Source organism: Aethalodelphis obliquidens, unplaced genomic scaffold (genome assembly GCF_003676395.1).
Source record: "Aethalodelphis obliquidens isolate GAN/ISIS:26980383/991018 unplaced genomic scaffold, ASM367639v1 scaffold16, whole genome shotgun sequence".
In the NCBI taxonomy this organism is placed as follows: domain Eukaryota; kingdom Metazoa; phylum Chordata; class Mammalia; order Artiodactyla; family Delphinidae; genus Aethalodelphis; species Aethalodelphis obliquidens.
Window position 1 is genome coordinate 9,989,462 of NW_020837960.1, and position 22,318 is coordinate 10,011,779.

The 22,318-nt window shown below is 36.8% G+C and overlaps 1 protein-coding gene across 3 annotated transcripts in view; it reads right to left on the reverse strand.

Moving 5' to 3' along the window:
* VWA8 (von Willebrand factor A domain containing 8) overlaps positions 1 to 22,318 on the reverse strand; it is a 359,206-nt gene that overhangs the window by 310,871 nt on the left and 26,017 nt on the right. For all 3 annotated transcript variants that reach the window (XM_027116169.1, XM_027116168.1, XM_027116171.1), the window contains exons 3-4: positions 6,922 to 7,052; positions 3,780 to 3,890 (exon numbers count right to left, since the gene is read on the reverse strand). In XM_027116169.1, coding sequence (XP_026971970.1) covers positions 3,780 to 3,890; positions 6,922 to 7,052 — 242 coding nt within the window. The remainder of the gene's footprint in view (positions 1 to 3,779; positions 3,891 to 6,921; positions 7,053 to 22,318) is intronic.

Sequence of the window (22,318 nt, forward strand, 5' to 3'; positions counted from 1 at the left end):
GCTCTTTATCACTTGCTCTATTATACTATCCTTCTTTACTATGTTTATTTTGTTTCCCCCACTAAAACATAAGCTCTATGATGGGAGGAATTTGTTTCTTCTGTTCACTGTACCTAGACACACAGCAGTCATTTCAATAAATATTTATTAATTAATAAATACTATATGTGTATACACACACATATTTATCTATAAAATGAGCATTTATGACTTTATTAATCAGAAGAAATAAACATTATTTTGAAAGAAAATATAAATTCCCTACTACAGAATTATTAACCTAATTCTGATCTTCAAGAGTAGTAATTGAGCTCAACCTCTCATTTCATCATCAATTATCCAAAATCCTGCATGAAAAAAAGCAGTCTATGGCCATGACCCCCAACTCGGATTTGGGAGTTTTGTCAAGGTTTCCAGCTGAAATGTCAATTAGAAATTACTTGGACATCAGTCATATGTGCATACAATGTCAACCACACTGAAAACCCCAAACTTTTTCTCCTTAGCACCCACTAGATGGCCACAGGTATTTCTCATCTAGGTTGACCCACCTACATTAGGAAACCTCACCTGATGGTTATATGGATACTGCCTTTCCCTTGATCCCAGACATCAAAGTCAACGGTTAAGAATATTAAATAAAAGAAATTTCTAAATAAAATAAAGATCTTTCACTCTAACAAACATGAGTAGCTGGTAATCAATTGGTAACTTCAAATATTTAGAATTCAGATGGTAATTATTCATTCTGATGACTCAAAATAGATGTCAAAAGGACAGATGTATTTTCCATTGGAAAGCCCCCTGGTCCCATCCAGAGCCTATTTATTCTTAATTTACTTAAAATTTTAACAAGGTTGATTAACCAAAGGAGAAACCTGTCATAAAATGTAAGTGTCAGTTACATTCCAAACAGTTTTTAGGTGCCAGAGATAAGCAAAATAGTTACATTTTAGTGGGGAAGACAGACAATCAACATGAAAACAAATAATTAGGTAAATTCAGATTACATTATGTATATGACAGCAGGGTTCATGTGGAAAGGGCATGGGCGTGATCGGTGATTATAGAATGTTATGAGAATTTATAAGCTGAATGATGAGGAGGCAGGAATGTACAGATCTGGGAGAAGGTCATTCCAAGCAGAGGAAATATCAGGTACAAAGCCTCTGAGGCTGGAAAGCACTTGGTCTATTTTTAAAAGAACAAGAAGGTCACTGTAGCTGGAGTCTAGAAAGCAAGGGAAAGAAGAAAGGAGATGAGGTTGACAAGGTTGGGTCCTGTAGAGTGTGGTGGCCTTGTTAAAGGGTCTGGATTTTATTCTGGGTGTGATGGGATTGCATGGATTTAAACAAGGAACTGATAGGATCCGATTATGAGCAAACAGTAAGGAATATTAACTGCCAAATAAGAGAGAAGAAAAAAATGTGAAAATCAGATACAATCTCATAAATAGCCTGAAGCAACTTAGAGAAAGGACTAACACGCCTATATCTCCATCACAGGCTCTGAAGGTGTCAGTGCATTACAGCATCCTAAATAGCTGATGTTTATCACAATAAGTAGGATTCACCAAGAAAACATGAAAGTATAAAATACTACCATACATTTACATAGCACTTCCAATATTTTATAAATGGTAAAATAGGTATCATCTGAAAATATGCTTTTTAGAATGGCAAGGAGAATATAATATCAGAGTTTCATCTAAATGATTTATTTTATGCTTCAAGAAATAAATCTTTAGCTAATCAATAAACTTAGTTACCTGAAATAACTCCATTTCTGAGATTTCTGAATAGGCAAAGTTTTAAGCTGTCTTTAAAATAATCAACGTACAAAAATCCCTTTCTCTTCCTTACTTTGCATTGCAACCATCATCTAGGTATAAAATCCACTCAAAAAATATGTTTTTAAATCCATGCTCGACCAGACAAAACCAGTTCTTTCATCGTCACTTAAATATATTCCTATCCCCTCTCCTCTACACAGGCTGTGGTCTCATGTTCTAATCTCTCTCCTCAGCTGCCCACTATCTCAACTCAAATCCCATCTCCTTCATTTCATCCTCATTGGGTCCCGAAAAGAAGCAAGCACTGTAAAAGTACATTTTTTTCCCATTTATAATTAGAAATAAAGTGAACATTTGGCATTGTGTGAATAAAATGGATTTCTTTAAATACACTTCTGTGCTTCATCCACAAAGCATTACTTTTCTAATTGCTGGAAGTCTGAACTTCTCAGATTTTCCCACCATATGATGCTAAGTTTGCTCACCACTGTTTAAGGTAGTTATTGTCAAATCACTTTAAGTACATTTTTCCTTTTGTAATTAATTAGTCATCTATGTGACAATGTGAATATTCTGGTCTCCAAAAATTCTTTCACTCAGTGCTTCTTACAATTTCACTCTTTTAATTATAAGTAATAGTGTGTACTCCTGGGAAAGCTTCAAATTTAAAGAACTATGAATGTTCTTTCCTCGCCCCACCCCAAATGCCCAGTCATACCTCCACAGAGGTCAGCTCTGTTTACTGATTCTTGTGTTTCCTTCTGGAAATTTTCAATGTATACACAAACATTTACACATTTCTTCTTTTTTTCTAAATCACAAATGGGACCATATTATATATACTGTCTTGCAACTTCATTTATTTTTCCGTTAATATATCCTGGACTTCCTTCCTATCACCTCATATAGATTCATCTCATTTTTTTAAATGGTGACAGAGAATTCTATTTACCATTATTTATTTAATTAGTCTCCTAAATGCACATCATTATAATTTTCACTTACAGTTTTATATGATATCAAACAATGCTACAATCAACATCCTTGTATATATAACTTTACACGCTTTGTGTGAATAACATTGGAAAGAAAAATTGCTAGAAATATTACTGCTGGATACAAATATGTTTAATTTCTTTTCTTTTGATAGATAATCACCAAATTTTCTTTCAAAATTGCATCAGTCTACGCTCCCGTTAACAGCAATGCTAATTCCTCATCCCTTCTTCCTCATCAACAATGGACCTTAGCAAATTATTTAATCTTTACCAATCTGATAGGTGAAGGAAAAACAGCAGCTCACTAGTGTTTTAATTTTTATTTTTTTAACAAGAAGATCAAGCATCTTGTCACGAATTTATTGAATATTTGAAATCTTTTCTCTATGAAATATTTAAAGCCTCTGTCCTTTTTTCTATTAGGTATTCCTAACAAAGAACAATATTTGATATTTTAAGCAATATATTTAAAGAAATGTACAACAAGCTTCATTATAATTTTCAAAAAATATTATTTTAATTGGTAACCTAAACCTAAGTACTCTCTCCAAAAAGCTGCGGTTCCTGGAAGTATATATCTAATTTCAGTATGTTTAATAAACCTTTATAAACTTGACCTTTATATTGAGAATACATTAATAAATGTGCCAGAGAATTTCCTATATTAAAATCGCCGTAATTCTTTTTTAAAACAAAACAAATTTCTATAGGCAATTAATAGGAAGCAACTGAAAATTAAGAAATCAGCATATTGATCTTTAGCTAACATTTTAGAACCACTAATTTCAACTATGGCTTCTTATTTAGTACTAAACTAAGAAGGCATTTCCAAGAACAGGAAAACCAAAAACCTAAATTAAATCTGTCTTGAGAGAGCACAGTACATCCATCTTTCACTATTACATGAGCTACTCTTTTTCTACTTCAAAAATCAATTTCTTAAAGACCAGGAGTAAACAATCACGTGTTGGAGTGTGGTAAGCACTTGCCTGATCGATGTAAAAAGCCGTGCCTGCGCGGATCTCTCGACGCTGTTTGAGATCAGTTTCGGTGGTGTCTCTTGATAAGGCGATGTATTCAACCTCCCGTTTGGTCAACTCCTGAAGAGCAGAGCATGTCCCAAAATAAAAATCAAGTTCCCAACGTATGCTTTGGAGCCAGTTATCTGACAATGTCACTCTACAGAAGAGCATTTTAAATGTAATTCTAGATTAAAGCCTTTTGAGCCTCAGCTTTAAGAAAAATGCAATAAATGCAGCATTAACCAAAATATGTATATATCTCTCCTCAGAGCTCTACTTTTACTGTACACAATAATTTATGACTTAATTACTTACTACTTAAGCAATAATAATCAAAATTAGATCTTATAAATCTTAATGTCTCCTGTAGAGTTCTTTTCAAATATCAAGAGTAATAATTTGGCTATTACTTGATTTTCAGACAGACGATAGTCATCTCTGTAAGTAGTGTTCATCTTTTTTTTAAAGGGTGATTTAAATTAATTTACTCCAGGAGCCAATGTTTACCAACTATATATTGATACAATATGTTAGGTATTTAACAAGTGTGAAAATAAGGTAAATATCAATAGTCAGGAGAGACACATACATAACTATTCAGGAAGGAAAAGAAGAAGTGAGATGAGAAGGAGGAGGGGGGTAAGGGGGTTATTATTTCACACACAAAAAGTCATTTGATTTGAAGGAGAAACCATCCAGAATCCATTTCTTTTAGAATAATTATCCCTAATTAATTTTGCCATATATGTAGCAACTATGTACAAAAAGTTTTTAACATTATCCTTGGTTTTACAATGTTGAATTAAAAGCAATGACGTGCTCCAATCCAATAAGGCATACAATATGTTCTTACTAAACAGGAAGAACAAATTAATTTACTGGACGAGTATAAAGAAAAATGTTGAATGAGCATGCCATTAATGGTGAAAGGGGATATTTCCACACAATGGGATTTTTTTCTCCACCTTGTCTCCATGTGATGTTGATAAAAATACATTATTATTGTCATTTAGTTTTTTAAAATGTGCTGGGTCCCATGCACCCATAAATTTCAGTATATGTGGAAAGAAGGGAAAAGTTTTAAATAGAGAAAACATACACCATAGTGGTGAAGATGTGGTGATACCAAATGATGTTTCTCTAAATAAGAAAGAATTGCCCACGAGAGCACAATTTTGGAGTTAAGTAGCAGGTTTTCTTTTAGCAGATACCTCCTTCTGACTTCGCCTTCCTGTCTTGTTTAATTGATTGTCTGAATACGATCTCCCACACTGAAAAACCCTGTCATTCACACTGGTTGACAAAGTGGTGTATGCCTCTTACTGTTAAATTGTACCACGGTAGCACCCTGAACTGCCACAATGAGGATGTTATCCTCAGTCTTGAGTTTCCTGGGACTCTTCACCAGCCAAGACAAGCACCAAGGTCTCCTCAGCTGCGGCTTCACAGAAGCGGTACCAGCAAGTTGACAAACAGCACCAGAAGCAGCAGATGGGAGAGGCGCCAGAGGTCTGTTGAGGTTTTTTTGAACTATCTACAAAACTCATTTCATATGAGTGAAATATGAAATAAACGCAACTATCAAATTATTTCTATTTAATTTCTCATTGGTTCAACAGGCTTTCCCCCAAATTTCTGCCTTTAAAGATGTCATCTACTTTGGCTCTTACTATGCATAGGATCCTATAGCTAATGACAGCAGTACCCATTGCAGAGTTTGGAAGGCAGCTTAGGCTATTAAGTTTTCTTCCATGTATTTCCACATCCTAAAGCTGCCTCAGCTCTAATTCACAATTTAAAGTTTGGCGCTTGTTGTCTTTTTAAGATACAAGCTTTGTACTTATAAACTTGAGTTGCATTTTTGAGCCAACAAGACTCCTATAATCTCCTAGCCTGGCTCATTCCACACTTCTAACAAGCTTCAAAGTCTTGCAAGAAACAAAATCAAAGTGAGATATTGTGGACTTTGAAATGAGCCAGGCAGTGAGTGCACATCTTAAAACTAAAGAGGTTCTAGACCTGGGATTTTCGGTGGCTGACTCTGCGTTCTTAGACAAGACACTTTTCCCTTGCATATTAATAAAGTGAGGATAATACTACAATGGCACGTTGTACCTCACAAACTGGTTCTAGGAACAAATAAAAATATGAAATTTATGAGCTAGAGGGAGTTAGTTTCTGATATGTTCATTCTATTTTTATCATTCCTGCCCTACATGATTTTGAAAGTACCAAGATAAATTCACCACCGAAATAGAAGAGTACGCGAAGTACATTTCAATAGCTTAGAAATCAATTATTTAATATCAAGTTACAAAGGAAACTTTAAGTAAGCTTTTTCTCTTCATCCTGAAAAGTATCTTTGGGACAGACCTACTTATCTGATAGTGTTCTTCCTTGAATCATTAGAGCAATGCCTATTAACGCTGACAAAGTAGTAGAAAACAAGTCCTGTAAATTTTTTAAAATTTGTGTCGAGATTTGAATATTTCAACTCGCTTCACAACCGTACTCAGAGAACTACAAACATTTAAGGGGATAACATGTCAGAAAGGGGAAGCAATGTGAGATCTGAAGTCTAGCTCCATCATTTACGTATAAAGCGTGAGTTATTTAATTTCTCTGAACTTATTTTCTCATCTATTTAAGAAAAAAAAAAAGAGTGCAAGTTAACACATAAGAGCGATTCTGTAATCCTTAGGCTCCCTTTAAGACCACATAACATCAAAAAGTCAGAATTATTTGGCTTTTCAAAATGTGGACCGAAGATAAAAGAATGCTTCCTGAATAGTATAAAACTACACTTTGTTTTGTAATCTCAGTGTTGCTGATTCTATCTGCTACTCATTGCCTGAATTTAGATAGATCTCTTTCCTACTGGAAGTGGAGGGTTTTCTACTTACAACAACACTTGCTAAAGCTATGAAAGGCAAATGTACATTTACTTCCCAAGTAACTTATTCCAAATGCTTTATAAACAAATCACCCTTCAACGTCAACATTTTTAAAGCAATGACTAATCCTGATATTTTTATAAATTCTTAATTTATTTACAAAATAGCTTATCATAGTTAAGACCCTTAGGAATCCACAAGAATTCATTGCTTACCAGGTACTGCATAGCAATAGAGCGGCGAAGAGGCCCAGGAGGTCCTATTAGAAAGACATCTTGCCCCAAAAGATCCTTCTGCATTATCCATCTTAGATGTTGTATTACTGATTGAGCCAGAGAGTCTGAAACTTTAAGGTGGAAAAAAGGTAAAATGAAATGCAAATCAGAATACTACATATAAGTCTTCAAGCAACCAATGCAGACAGTACATTAAGTTAATATATATATATATTATATATACATACACATATATACACACATGCACACACATGCATATATACATATACACATATATACATTCATACATACATCTGGTGAATTTTCACACTGTTTTACAATAAAACCATTATTATCTAATGTTATAACAGAACAAAGTTTATTACATCACAAAGAGCCACATAATCCCATACTTCAAAGCTTATTAAGAAACAGGAATTCTCTGGTAGTCCAGTGGTTAAAACTTGGGCTTTCACTGCTGTGGACCCAGGTTTGATCCCTGGTCGGGGAAGTAAGATCCCACAAGCCACATGATGTGGCCAAAAAAAAAAAACCTTATAAGAATGCTTGAACAATGTGTCACCAAAGGAATGAAAGTGATTTTCAAGGGTGATATGAGCAGTTAGTACCATTACTTTGTCACAATTTTAAAGCCCATCTCTTTTGTTCGAAAAAGGGGATATGACCAAATCATCCCAGACAATTAATGATTATCACAGTTTTGAAAAATTTTTTAAAGCTATAATAAGTTGGCACTGGGTTGTGAGATCTCTCAAACTTCACAGTTAGGAAGTCTGATGTAGACTTAAATGACTTCTTTAGAATTTAAGTCTACTCTATACCAACTCTTTTGGGAACAGAAGACTACTCCGTATAATGCCCTTCTAACTCTATTTTTTTTTTTTTTTTTTTTGCCACGTGGCATGCGGGATCTTAGTTCCCCGACCAGGGATCAAACCCATGGCCCCTGCATTGGGAGTGTGGAGTCTTAACCACTGGACCACCAGGGAAGTCCCTAACTCTACTATTAAATCACCCATCAATCCACTCATCTTCTCCCTAAACATTTTTTTAAATGTTTGTATTAATACAATTAATTTGTGTTTGCTCACTTATAAGTCACCCAGTGACCTAGCAAGTGCTTCCCTAGGTATACAAGAAAAACTCTTGCCCTTATACATTGAGATGTATAGAATACTCACAGCAGTGTGGCTCAAAATAAAACTGGAGACAGGAGATGGATAAAAAGCATGCAGTGGAATATTATATAACAACAACAAAAAAAACCAGAATGAACTACCACCATTTCCAACAATATGTTTAACTCTTAAATAAGAAAAAAACTTGTCACAAAATAAATCATACATTAATGATTAATATCACTATTTTGATAAAGCTCAATAAACTAGCAAGTTGAATTCTTTACAAATACATACATACATGATAAAACAGTGCTTGAAAAAGCAAAAATGCAAAAGTGATAAATTCAGGATACTTGGACATGGAATCAGAGAGATTCTCATGGATAACTTCAACGGTATTCGTAACATTCTACTTCTTAAATTGGGTGTGGGTACAGTGTTTCTTTTACTATTATGTTGCATTTTATACATAAACACATACAATACTGATGTTATGTATATGTATATATATATATGTATTGTGTAAATGTATATAAAAAACATAAAGTCTTTTGGATGTGTTGAATAACCCATACTTGTTAATCTTTGTTTAATCATCCAGGAAGGTCATGAAAGAATTCAAAGATCAATCTAAGAACGCTTGCCTTGGACTAAAGCTGTGCTTCCCCCCCGCCCCCTCCACCAACAGCATAATCTTGCTAGGGTGGTTCCCCCTACCCTTCCTGAAAAAAGTTAACATTGAATCATTGGAAAAAATAAAGATAAATTTCTGATTTTCTTAATCATGGTGGGAAGATCAAGGACAATGTTTTGGGCAGACTGGTTGGTGTATCACATCACTGGGGTCACATTAAACCATTTTATAATTTCCCCAAAGCAATGCTTCTATGTCTGAAAATCAGGAGACTCATCACCCCAGTGGAGGTGCTTGGCTTCTCTCCTGTCCTCTACGAAGCCTCTACACCATGCATGGGGGCAAAAACTGGTTCTTGGAGGGGGACTTGAGAATAATTCTTAGCTATTACAATGGTCTGTTGCCCACTAAAGGGATGCTGTGCATCAACAGATATACAATATATCTGTGCATTGAATTCCACGGAATTGGGGAGAGACAATTGGGGGAAAATGTTCTTAGGAACAATAATGAAAAACAGAATAAAAAACATTGCCCAATAATGAAAAACAGAATAAAAAACATTGCCCCAAGACCTATACCTCTGAGAATCTCTCAAGGAGCTCCACAACGCTAGGAAGCAATTCACCTGTACCTCATTCTTAACTATCAGATGTCCACTTAACTATTTTTCTTTCTTACTCCAGGCTTAAATCTTTGTCATATATGGTCTACTCTTTCTTATTTCAAGGTAAGTCCATCTGCTTGCTGTTTAAGGATGAAACAAAATAAGAGTTAAGAAGCTCTAATTTCTCCATCAGTAAAATTACGCAAAGTTCCCTATGCTGCAGATCTACCACCTCTTCTTACTTTGATATCAAATATATAATTAAAAACGTAAACACTTTGGGTTATTTTACATTTTCACAAATCTCAGTTTACTTTGGCCACAGGTCTTCTCTATTCTTAAAGTTTTATGTTGCTTCTTTGTATTCACCTTTGGAAATGTGCCTGACCTTTCCTTACCTGGACTTGACTATTTAAAATATGAAATTTCCAAAGTTCTATCAGGTAAAGCCAAGTTGCTCTCTTCAGCTTCCTCCACCTTTTATTATTTATAACTATTTGTAACTATTCATAATGACAGAGTCTCAGTAGAGTTCCATTCCATTTTGAATGCCTTGACCTTGGAACTCATATTTCTTTTCAAGATTTTTTTTTTTTAAATCGAAGGTAGGATTTCCTAATCAAATGTGAGGTCTTCGCCTCACAAGTTGTCAGTGTTAGCGAAGTGCTGACATTTAGGAATAATTTATCTTTTTCTTAGCAAACTGAAGGAAGAATCAAAATTATAATAAAAGAGCAGTTTGTACACCAGTGTACTTTCTTAAGTGGGAGAGAAAGGCATGGAGATGGAGTTATTTAAAGCCGGATCCTCGGAATTGTGTAGAACTTTGAGTATGTTCATGGGAGTGTCTTCCACTCAGCATGATCCTCACGTGCTGAGAACCACTGGCCCTAAGGCATATCTGACAATTCGCAGCAATCCCTTCCTTTGCTCTTACCACTCAACAGTGGTTCTCAACCAGTGGCAGTACTGCCACTACTCCATGCCTGCCAGAGGCATCTGGAAATGCCTGACTCTACATTTCAATTCTACATAAGTTTCTTAATATGGATAAGCAGCTTCTGAACCCTGTGGCTTGCCTTGTAGTCTACGCTATACCCTCATAAAGACCTCTTCTTTTCCCTTCTTTTGTCTTCCCTTAATAACTCGTATGATAGTCATAATTTATTGCCTTCCTGTCATGTGCTGGGTAAAAATACGAATGATTTTTCATACTCTCATTTAGATCTCACAACAACCCTAGAAGGTAGCAGACTACCGCATATAAGGATATAGACTCAACCCAAACTGTTTAAATCCCAACTGTTTTAGTATAGCTGTTTACTGTGTAATCTTAATCAGTTACTTAAATTCTCTGTGCTCAGTTTCTCCATCTGTATAATGGATATGATAAATGAACTTACTTATAAGGTGGTTATGAGGATTAAATTAGGCACTTAGAACAGTGTCCAATAGTAGTATAAGCATTTGTTAAATATTCATTGTCCCCATTTTGTGAATAAAAAAATCAAAGTTCTTATGGTGGCCTCATTTGTCCACAGTTGATAAGTTCATAAACCAGGATTGAGACCTAAATTGAGTCCAAAGCTTGCACTCCAGCCACCATGTCCTACTGCTCCTCTAAAATCTTTTTAACAGGCTCTATCTTCAGGTCCAAGACTTTCCCTACAAGTATGAACCTCACAGGGCTCCATCAAATTTAGTGGACTTGCTCTTATGGACACTAATTCTATTTCTTGGGCTTTGGTGATACCAGTGATACCTCCTTTTATTAAAATTTCAAATTCAATTTGTTGTTTACATTATGTTATCAGAGAACTCACTTCTCAAAAAAAAAATCCCATTTTCACTTATTCATATTTCAGTAGATCGTATTTTGTCAAAGAAAATGTTTAATTTGTCAGGAAGTCGTATTAAACTACTGAGAGAAAGCGTTAGGTACTACTGTGTGGTGTCTGTGGTATATTTTACATTAATGCTTGAAACTAGCTGTATTTTTAGGATGACCTCAAGAAAACATGAGTCATACTTAAAAGTGTTCCAGAAATAGAAACAAGATGTAAGACTGTACATTACAAACATCTGCAAAACAAACTGGCAAACTGCCGTGCATAACCTAATATAAACACAGCCCAGTGCACGAGAGAAATTCCCGAACTCAATGTTTCCAGGCACAAGATGCTACCTTCTTTTTTTTTTTTTAATTGGAGTATAATTGCTTTAAATGTTGTGTTAGTTTCTGCTGTACAATGAAGTGAATCAGCTATATGTATACCTATATCCCCTCCCTCTTGGACCTCCCTCCGATCCCCCCCATCCCACCCAGCTAGGTTGTCACAGAGCACGGAGCTGAGCTTCCTGTGTTTTATAATGCTCACACTAGCTATCTATGTTATGCATGATAGTGTATATACGTCAATCCTGATCTCCCAGTTTGTCCCACCCTCCCCTTCCTCTGCTGTGTCCACATGTCCGTTCTCTATGTCTACGTCTCTATTCCTGCCCTGCAAATAGGTTCATCTGTACCATTTTTCTAGATTCCACATATATGCATTAATATACGATATTTGTTTTTCTCTTTCTGGCTCACTTCACTCTATATGACAGACTCTAGGTCCAACCACATCTCTACAAAACACCCAATTTCATTCCTTTTTATGGCTGAGTAATATTCCATTGTATATATGTACCACATCATCTTTACCCATTCATCTGCCGTTGGACACTCAGGTTGTTTCCATGTCCTGGCTATTGTAAATAGTGCTGCAATGAACATTGGGGTACACATGTCCTTTTGAATTACAGTTTTCTCAGGGTATATGCCCAGTAGTGGGATTGTTGGATCATATGGTAATTCTATTTTTAGTTCTTTAAGGAACCTCCATACAGCTCTCCACAGTGACTGTGTCAATTTACATTCCCACCAACAGTGCAAGAGGGTCTCCTTTTCTCCATACCCTCTCCAGTACGAATTGTTTATAGATTTTTTGATGATGGCCATTCTGACGGGTGTGAGGTGATACCTCATTGTGGTTTGATGCTACCTTTCAAGAGTCCACGTAATGACAAACCGATGTCAGAGTAATACCAGAGAGCTTGATCCTATATTCTAGGATTTCCTTCTCTTTGTAAAAATAAAATATCGGGTTCAAGTTTGATCCTATATTCTAGGATTTCCTTCTCTTTGTAAAAATAAAATATCGGGTTCAAGTTAGGCGAAATTCCTTATTCAATTCCTAGCCAATACTTGTTTCAAAAAAATAGGTACTATTTTTTTGGCCAGGCATATTCAAGGGCTTTAAAATAATTATATTAAAGGAACGTAAATTATAGTGTTCTCCCTCCACAGACTCAAATTTGTCATATATGTAAAGATTAAAATTTCAGAAAATTATGCAGAGCTCAAATTCAGCTTTAATAAATTCTTCAAAAAGGAGTGACGGGGGTGCAGAGTCAAGATGGCGTACTAGGAGGAGGCGGAATTTGCATCTCTTCACAACTAGGGCACCTATCAGGCACTGGTGGGGGACCATGGACACCTAAGGGGACAGGAGGAAGCCCCCAGCAACCGGGTATGACATGGGGCATGGGGGGAGTGAAGGGGGAGAAGTGGAGGCTGGACAGGACTAGCATCCCTGAGGGGCAGCTGCGGGAGGGGAAGGGATCCAATGCCCAAAGGGGGAAATTGGGGAACCACTGGGAGGGCAGAGGATCAAAAGGACTGTGGCCAGGTTTCCTCTGCCCACGTAGACCCCCAGGAACCTGCTGAGATCCCAGGCCTGATCCTCTGCCCAGCTAGGCCCCCTCCAGCCACGTGGGTTCTGAGGGAGTGGGAGGGAGGGAAGGGGGAGGAAAAGTAAAGTCTAGACCTCTGGGAGTGGCACCCCTGAAGGGTGGCTGGGGAAGGGGAGAAGTTCTTACACCCAGCTGGACTCACCCACAGATGGGGGTCCAGCAGCAACAGGGGAGACCCTGGGGGAGAAAGTGGGGGATAGACGTGAAGGAATGGAAGGGAAGGGGGCCAGCGCTTTCCCTGTCCACTTAGGTACCGGGGAGCCTGTTGGGCTCATAGGCCTAATCCTCTGCCCTCGGAGCCTCCCTCCTGCCGCGCACAGCCCAAGCGCCGCCCCTACACCCCCCCCAGGGCCCCACCTCTACACTCAGAGACCCCCTCTGAGACCCCCTCCAAGGCACTGGGCCTAAGTCCCACCCACACACACTCACCCAGAGCCTTACCTCCAAACTCTGGAACGCCACACTCCAGAGTTGCCCCATTCAACTTGCTGCCTCTCCCCTTCCCCGCAGGTCCTAAGCTGAGGCCCCGCCCCACGCTAGAACGTCACCCCCGCCTAGGCCCCGCCCGTCACCCCCCCTAGGCCCCGCCCATGCCCTGCCCTATGCTCAAAAAGGCACCCGCCTAGATCCCACCCCACCTTAAACCCCATCCCTCCCTTAGTTCCACCCCTGCCTAAGTTCTGCCCCCATAGCAAGACTTTTTTTTTTTCCTCTTTTAGATTCGGTTTCTCTTTTACCTTGTTGATTCATTGTTGTGGATTCTTTTATATTTTTATTTTTCCTAATAAATCTTTTATTTTTCTAATCTTATGTTATTCTTTATACTTTGTTATTGTTCTCTCCTTTTGCTTATTCCCCCCATCCCTTTTTTTCTCTCTTTTTTATGTTGGTTTTATTTTACCTTTTTGCAGTTGTTTCAATTATATTTCATTTTTCCTAATATATTTTTTATCTTTCTAACTTTATTTAGTTTTTTATTCTTGATATTGTACTGCTTCTTTTTTCTTTCTTTGTTTCTCTTTTTTTTTTTTTTTTTTTTTTTTTTTTTTTTTTTTTTTTTTTTTTTTACCATGCCACAGAGTTTGCAGGATCTTGGTTCCCTGCAGGAGGTCAGCTCCAAGCTACTGTGGTGGGAGTTCTGAGTCCAAACCCCTGGACTACCAGAGAACCTCAGACCCCAGGGTATATTAATTGGAGGGAGGGCTCCCAGAGGTTCTCAGCACCAAGACACAGCTCTATCCAACTGCCTGCAAACTCCACTGCTGGACGTCTCAGGGCAAACAACCAGTAGGACAGGGATACAGAACCACCCACCAAAAAAAAAAAAAAAAAAAGAAACGACAAAAAAATATGTTAAAAACCTACAAGACGAAATAAATGAAGCCAAAATAGGCAATCTACCTAAAAAAGAATTCAGAGTAATGATAGTAAAACTGATCCAAAATCTACGAAACAAAATGGAGAAAATACAAGAAACATTTAACAAGGATCTAGAAAACTAAAAAGCAAACAAACAGTGATGAACAACACAATTACTGAACACTGAACAATTATGCAATTACTCTAGTAGGAATCAATAGCAGAATAACTGAGTCAGAAGAACGGATAAGTGAGCTGGAAGATAAAATGGTGAAAATAACCACCAGGGACCAGAATAAAGAAAAAAGAATGAGAAGAATTGAGGACAGTCTCAGAGACCTCTGGGACAACATGAAACGCAACAACATGTGAATTATAGGGGTCCCAGAAGAAGAAGAGAAAAAGAAAGGATCTGAGGGCTTCCCGGGTGGCACGGTGGTTGAGAGTCTGCCTGCCGATGCAGGGGACACGGGTTCGTGCCCTGGTCCGGGAAGATCCCACATGCCGTGGAGCAGCTGGGCCTGTGAGCCATGGCCAGTGAGCCTGCGCGTCCAGAGCCTGTGCTCTGCAACGGGAGAGGTCACACAGTGAGAGGCCCGTGTACCGCAAAAAAAAAAAAAAAGGATCTGAGAAAATATTTGAAGAGATTATACTCCTAAACTTCCCTAACATGGGAAAGGAAATAGTCAATCAAGTCCAGAAAGCACAGAGAGTACCATACAGGATAAACCCAAAGAGAAACATGCCAAGACACATATTAATCAAACTATCAAAAATTAAATACAAAAAAGAAACATTAAAAGCAGCAAGGGAAAAGCACCAAATAACATACACGGGAATCCCCATAAGGTTAACAGCTGATTTTTCAGCAGAAACACTGCAAGCCAGAAGGGAGTGGCAGGACATATTTAAAGTGATGAAAGGGAAAAACCTACAACCAAGATTACTCTACCCAGCAAAAATCTCATTCAGATTCGATGGAGAAATTAAAACCTTTACAGACGAGCAAAAGCTAAGAGAATTCAGCACCACCAAACCAGCTTTACAACAAACGCTAAGGGAACTTCTCTAGGCAGGAAACACAAGAGAAAAGACCTAAAATAACAAATCCAAAACAATTAAGAAAATGGTAATAGGAACATACATATCGATAACTACCTTAAATGTAAATTGATTAAATGCTCCAACCAAAAGACACAGAATGGCTGAATTGATACAAAAACAAAACCTGTATATATGTTGTCTACAAGAGACCCACTTCAGACCTAGGGACACATACAGACTGAAAGTGAAGGGATGGAAAAAAGATATTCCATGCAAATGGAAATCAAAAGAAAGCTGGAGTAGCAATTCTCATATCAGACAAAATAGACTTTAAAATAAAGACTATTATAAGAGACAGAAAGGACACTACATAGTGATCAAGTGACCAATCCAAGAAATAGATATAAGAATTGTAAATATTTATGCACCCAACATAGGAGCACCTCAATACATAAGGCAAATACTAACAGCCATAAAAGAGGAAATCGACAGTAACACAATCATGGTAGGAGACTTTAACACCCCAATTTCACCAATGGACAGATCATCCAAAATAAAAATAAATAAGGAAACACAAGCTTTAAATGACACATTAAACAAGATGGACTTAATTGATACTTATAGGACATTCCATCCAAAACCAACAGAATACACTTTCTTCTCAACTGCTCACGAAACATTCTCCAGGATAGACCATATTGTGGGTCACAAATCAAGCCTGGTAAATTTAAGAAAATTGAAATTGTATCAAGTATCTTTTCCGACCACAATGCTATGAGACTAGACATCAATTACAGGAATAAAACTGTAAAAAGTACAAATACATGGAGGCTAAACAATACACTACTAGTTAACCAAGAGATCACTGAAGATATCAAAGAGGAAATCAAAAAATACCTAGAAACAAATGACAATGAAAACATGATGACCCAAAACTTATGGGACGCAGCAGAAGCAGTTCTAAGAGGGAAGTTTACAGCAATAGCATCCTACCTCAAGAAACAAGAAAAATCTCAAATAAACAACCTAACTTTACACCTAAAGCAATTAGAGAAAGAACAAAAAAACCCCAAAGTTAGCAGAAGGAAAGAAATCATAAAGCTCAGATCAGAAATAAATGAAAACAAAAGGAAGGAAATGATAGCAAATATAAATAAAACTAAAAGCTGGTTCTTTGAGAAGATAAACAAAATTGATAAACCATTAGCCAGACTCATCAAGAAAAAAAGGGAGAAGACTCAAATCAAAACGACAGAATTAGAAATGAAAACGAAGTAAAAACTGACACAGCAGAAATACAAAGGATCATGAGAGATTACTACAAGCAACTATATGCCAATAAAATGGACAATATGGAAGAAATGGACAAATTCTTAGAAATGTACAACCTTCCAAGTCTGAACCGGGAAGAAAGAGACAATATAAACAGACCAATCACAAGCACTGGAATTGAGACTGTGATTTAAAATCTTCCAACAAACAAAAGCCCAGGACCAGATGGCTTCACCGCCGAATCTATCAAACATTTAGAGAAGAGCTAATACCTATCCTACTCAAACTCTTCCAAAATATAGCAGAGGGAGGAACACTCCCAAACTCATTCTACGAGGCCACCATCACCCTGATTCCAAAACCAGACAAAGATGTCACAAAAAAAAGAAAACTACAAGCCAATACCTCTGATGAACATAGAAGTAAAAATCCTCAACAAAATACTAGCAAACAGAATCCAACAGCACATTAAAAGAATCATACACCATGATCAAGTGGGGTTTATTCCAGGAATGCAAGGATTCTTCAATATATGCAAATCAATCAATGTGATACACCATATTAACAAATTGAAGGATAAAAACCATATGATAATCTCAACACATGCAGAAAAAGCTTTTGACAAAATTCAACACCCATTTATGATAAAAACGCTCCAGAAAGTAGGCATACAGGGAACCTAACTCAACATAATAAAGGCCATATATGACAAACCCACAGCCAACATCGTCCTCAATGGTGAAAAACTGAAACCATTTCATCTAAGATCAGGAACAAGACAAGGTTGCCCACTCTCACCACTATTTTTCAACATAGTTTTGGAAGTTTTAGCCACAGCAATCAGAGAAGAAAAGGAAATAAAAGGAATCCAAATCAGGATAGAAGAAGTAAAACTGTCACTGTTTGCAGATGATGTGATACTATACATAGAGAATCATAAAGATACTACCAGAAAACTACTAGAGCTAATCAATGAATTTGGTAAAGCAGCAGGACAAAAATTAATGCACAGAAATCTCTTGCATTCCTATGCACTAATGATGAAAAATCTGAAAGAGAATTTAAGGAAACATTCCCATTTACCATTGCAACAAAAAGAATAAAATACCTAAGAATAAACCTACCTAATGAGACAAAAGGCCTGTATGCAGAAAACTGTAAGACACTGATGAAAGAATTTAAAGATGATACAAACAGATGGAGAGATATACCATGTTCTTGGATTGGAAGAATCAACACTGTGAAAATGACCATACTACCCAAAGCAATCTACAGATTCAATGCAATCCCTATCAAACTACCAATGGCACTTTTCACAGAACTAGAACAAAAAATTGCACAATTTGTATGGAAACACAAAAGACCCCGAATAGCCAAAGCAATCTTGAGAAAGAAAAATGGAGCTGAAGGAATCAGGCTCCCAGACTTCAGACTATACTACAAAGCTAGAATAATCAACAGTATGGTACTGCCACAAGAAACAGAAATAGAGGTCAATGGAACAGGATAGGAAGCCCAGAGATAAACCCACGCACATATGGTCACCTTATCTTTGATAAAGGAGGCAAGAATATACAATGGAGAAAAGACAGCCTCTTCAATAAGTGATGCTGGGAAAACTGGACAGCTACATGTAAAAGAATGAAATTAGAACACTCCTTAACACCATACACAAAAATAAACGCAAAATGGATTAAAGACCTAAATGTAACGCCAGAAACTATCAAACTCTTAGAGGAAAACATAGGCAGAACACTCTATGACATAAATCACAGCAAGATCCTTCTTGACCCACCTCCCAGAGAAATGGAAATAAAAACAAAAATAAACAAATGGGACCTAATGAAACTTCAAAGCTTTTGCACAGCAAAGGAAACCATAAACAAGACCAAAAGACAACCCTCAGAATGGGAGAAAATATTTGCAAATGAAGCAACTGACAAAGGATTAATCTCCAAAATATACAAGCAGCTCATGCAGCTCAGTATCAAAAAACAAACAACCCAATCCAAAATGGGCAGAAGACTAAATAGACATCTCTCCAAAGAAGATATACAGACTGCCAACAAACACATGAAAAGATGCTCAACATCACTAATCGTTAGAAAAATGCAATTCAAAACTACAATGAAGTATCATCTCACACAGGTCAGAATGGCCATCATCAAAAAATGTTGAAACAATAAATGCCGGAGAGGGTGTAGAGAAAGGGGAATCATCTTGCAATGTTGGTGGGAATGTAAATTGATACAGTCAGTATGGAGAACAGTATGGATGTTCCTTAAAAAACTAAAAATAGAACTACCATATGACCCAGCAATTCCACTACTGGGCATATAACCTGAGAAAACCGTAACTCAAAACGAGTCATGTGCCACAATGTTCATTGCAGCACTATTTACAATAGCCAGGACATGGAAGCAACCTAAGTGTCCATCGACAGATGAATGGAAAAAGAAGATGTGGCACATATATACAATGGAATATTACTCAGCCATAAAAAGAAACGAAATTGAGTTATTTGTAGTGAGGTGGATGGACCCAGAGACTGTCATACAGAGTGAAGTAATTCAGAAAGAGAAAAACAAATAGTGTACGCTAACACATATATATGGAATCTAAAAAAACAACAAAAAATGGTTCTGAAGAACCTAGGGACAGGACAGGAATAAAGACACAGACGTAGAGAATGGACCTGAGGACACGGGGAGGCGGAAGGGTAAGCTGGGATGAAGTGAGAGAGTAACATGGACATATATACACTACCAAATGTAAAACAGATAGCTAGTGGGAAGCAGCTGCATAGCACCGGGAGATCAGCTCAGTGCTTTGTGACTACCTAGAGGTGTGGAATAAGGAGGGTGGGAGGGAGACCCAAGAGGGAGTGATATGGGGATATATATATGCATATAGCTGATTCACTTTGTTATATAGCAAAAACTAAGACAATATTATAAAGCAATTATACTCTAATTAAAGATGTTAAAATAAATAAATATAAACTAGTGATGTTTTCTTAGTATCCCAAGGGGCAACATAATACAATGGAAAGAAAAAGCCTCTGAAGCCAAACAGACCTAGCTGTGATTTCTCATCCTGTCCTTTATCAGTGTCCTTGGACAAGCATTCTGAATCTCCCGGGCCTAAGTCTTCTTATTTTCAAGAGAGCAGTAATAATACTTACTGAGTACAGTTATTGGGAGGATTATAGGTAAAGCACCTCGTCCAGTCCCTCAGATAGTGAGAACTAGGTGTGGAAGGATATTAAAAGCCCATCCTCACCTGCACAGTCCTCTACCTGGTGTGCACCCTGGACAGCAGGCTGCAAGGTATGGATTCAGTGGTCATGAATGAGCTTCTGGGTTTACTCAAATTACCTCCTGCACCTAGAGACCACCCGGAAAAAATAAGGGAGAAAGGAACCTACCTAACTAGTACAGCCTGTGTGAGGTGCTTTCCCAAGACATTACATTTTATTCACCAGAGTCATCCTGTAAGATTGCTCAGAAGAATCTGAACCCAGGCTCATCACACTCCCTGCATGCATTACCATCTCAAGAGAGATTTCAAAAGAATCACAACTAATCTCACTGCAAGTGCACGCTCATTTACTAAACTGACCTATCTACCGTGTATCACTCTCTACTAGGATATAATGGACATCAAGGGGAAAAACAGGGGAGCAAGGGACATAATACAATATGTTTAGAACCTATCTACTGTGTATCACTCTCTACTAGGATATAATGGACATCAAGGGGAAAAACAGGGGAACAAGGGACATAATACAATATGTTTAGAATCAAAGTCCTCATTATTCACCACATGCGCTAACTGAACTAAGAAATTAAATCGTTCACACAGTTACATTTATTCAAGATCTTCTATATGCTTAGCGCCAAGAACACGAAGATAAGTACAATAAGATCCTTTGAAGGTGTCAAAGGAAAAAAAAATGCATATATATAAAGCCTTAGCTTATATAAGCCACTCATCTATAAAGTGGGCTGACGGGACTGATCTAATACAGATAGCTGTAATCAAAATTAAATGAGAAGTATAACAATGGCCAGTATAGTACTGAGCATAGAAAAGGTATTCAGTTTTCCTTAAAATTGGAAAAATACTTCAATATACATTAAATAAATCAGAGCATATACATATACATTAAGTATCAAGCTATACATTTTTTGTGTAGAGGTGTTAGAATAAGAGTATTTATGCAAATTTTCTTGTATTTGCATAGGGAAACACAGGAAGAGGAGGAAATACTTCCCAATTCATTCTATGAGATCGATGTTACCTGAATACCAAAATATGACAAAGACATCATTCAGTCCACCACAGTTATGGACTGAATGTTTGTGTTCCTCCAAAATTCATATGTTGAAATCCTAACTGCCAATATGATAGTATTCGCAGGTGGGGTCTTTGGGAGGCCATTAGGTCATGAAGATAAAAGCTAGACAAAAATAGAACACATGTTGTATTATTACATTTACATAAAATTCTAGAAAATCCAAATAAATCTACAAAGTAGATCAGTGATTCCCAAAAAAGGGAGGAACCAGGGGGCATTATAAAGGGGCACAAGTAAACTTTTCAGAGTGATGAGTTTATTTGATTATTATCTTGATTTTAGTGATGTTTCATGGTTACATACATATGTCAAAATTTATGGAGTCGTACATTAAATATGTACAATTTGTTGTATGTAAATCACACTTAGTAACACTATTTTTTAAAAGATTAGAATTAAAATGTTAACAGTGCTTATAATTAGGCTTACAAATGATTTGCATTTTATCCTTTGTTTCAGTGTTTCCCAAGTTTTTGTACTGATGTTTTGTTTTTGTGATAGGAACAGTTATATTTCTTTTGAAAAACCATATTGCAAAGTAATCATAGCCATACTGGAAGTAGAAAATAATTGTGATACACAGAGAAAGTAGCAATTTGATGGGTGACATATATTAGAATATTTTGACTAATCAATAGATCACAATTTAATACCCCAAATTCAATTTGCAATTCAGCCTCTTAAAATGCTTATCCATAAACTATTGCTAAATTGTGATAATTTACAAAAGACAACTTTGTTGATCTTAATGTAGCTAGTCATATTCATGACAAAACAACAATAATCAAAAACATAAAATGAGATCAAGGAATGACCTTCAGTTATGAACACATCTCAGAAGAAGCAAGAATTTTTAGATCCTGTCAAATTCTTTAAACACAAAGCATTAACTTTTTTTTTTTTTAAAGCATTAACTTTTTATTTGCATGAGTCAGTTCACAGAAAAAGCAGTTATAATGGATGTATTCTCTAATTTAATAAAGTTTCACTTTAAACATGGGAGTTTAATAGCTTTTTAAAGTTACAGTCTAATATATACTTACTATAACAAAGAAAAAAATCCGAAAAATTAAATGATCCCTTTCATTTCCAACCCCACTCCTAACCCAATGCCCCAGAAAGAAGTCAAAGAGCCTGGAGCTCGGCCTTCCACACTTTTCTCTGTGTACAGGGAGACATATAAT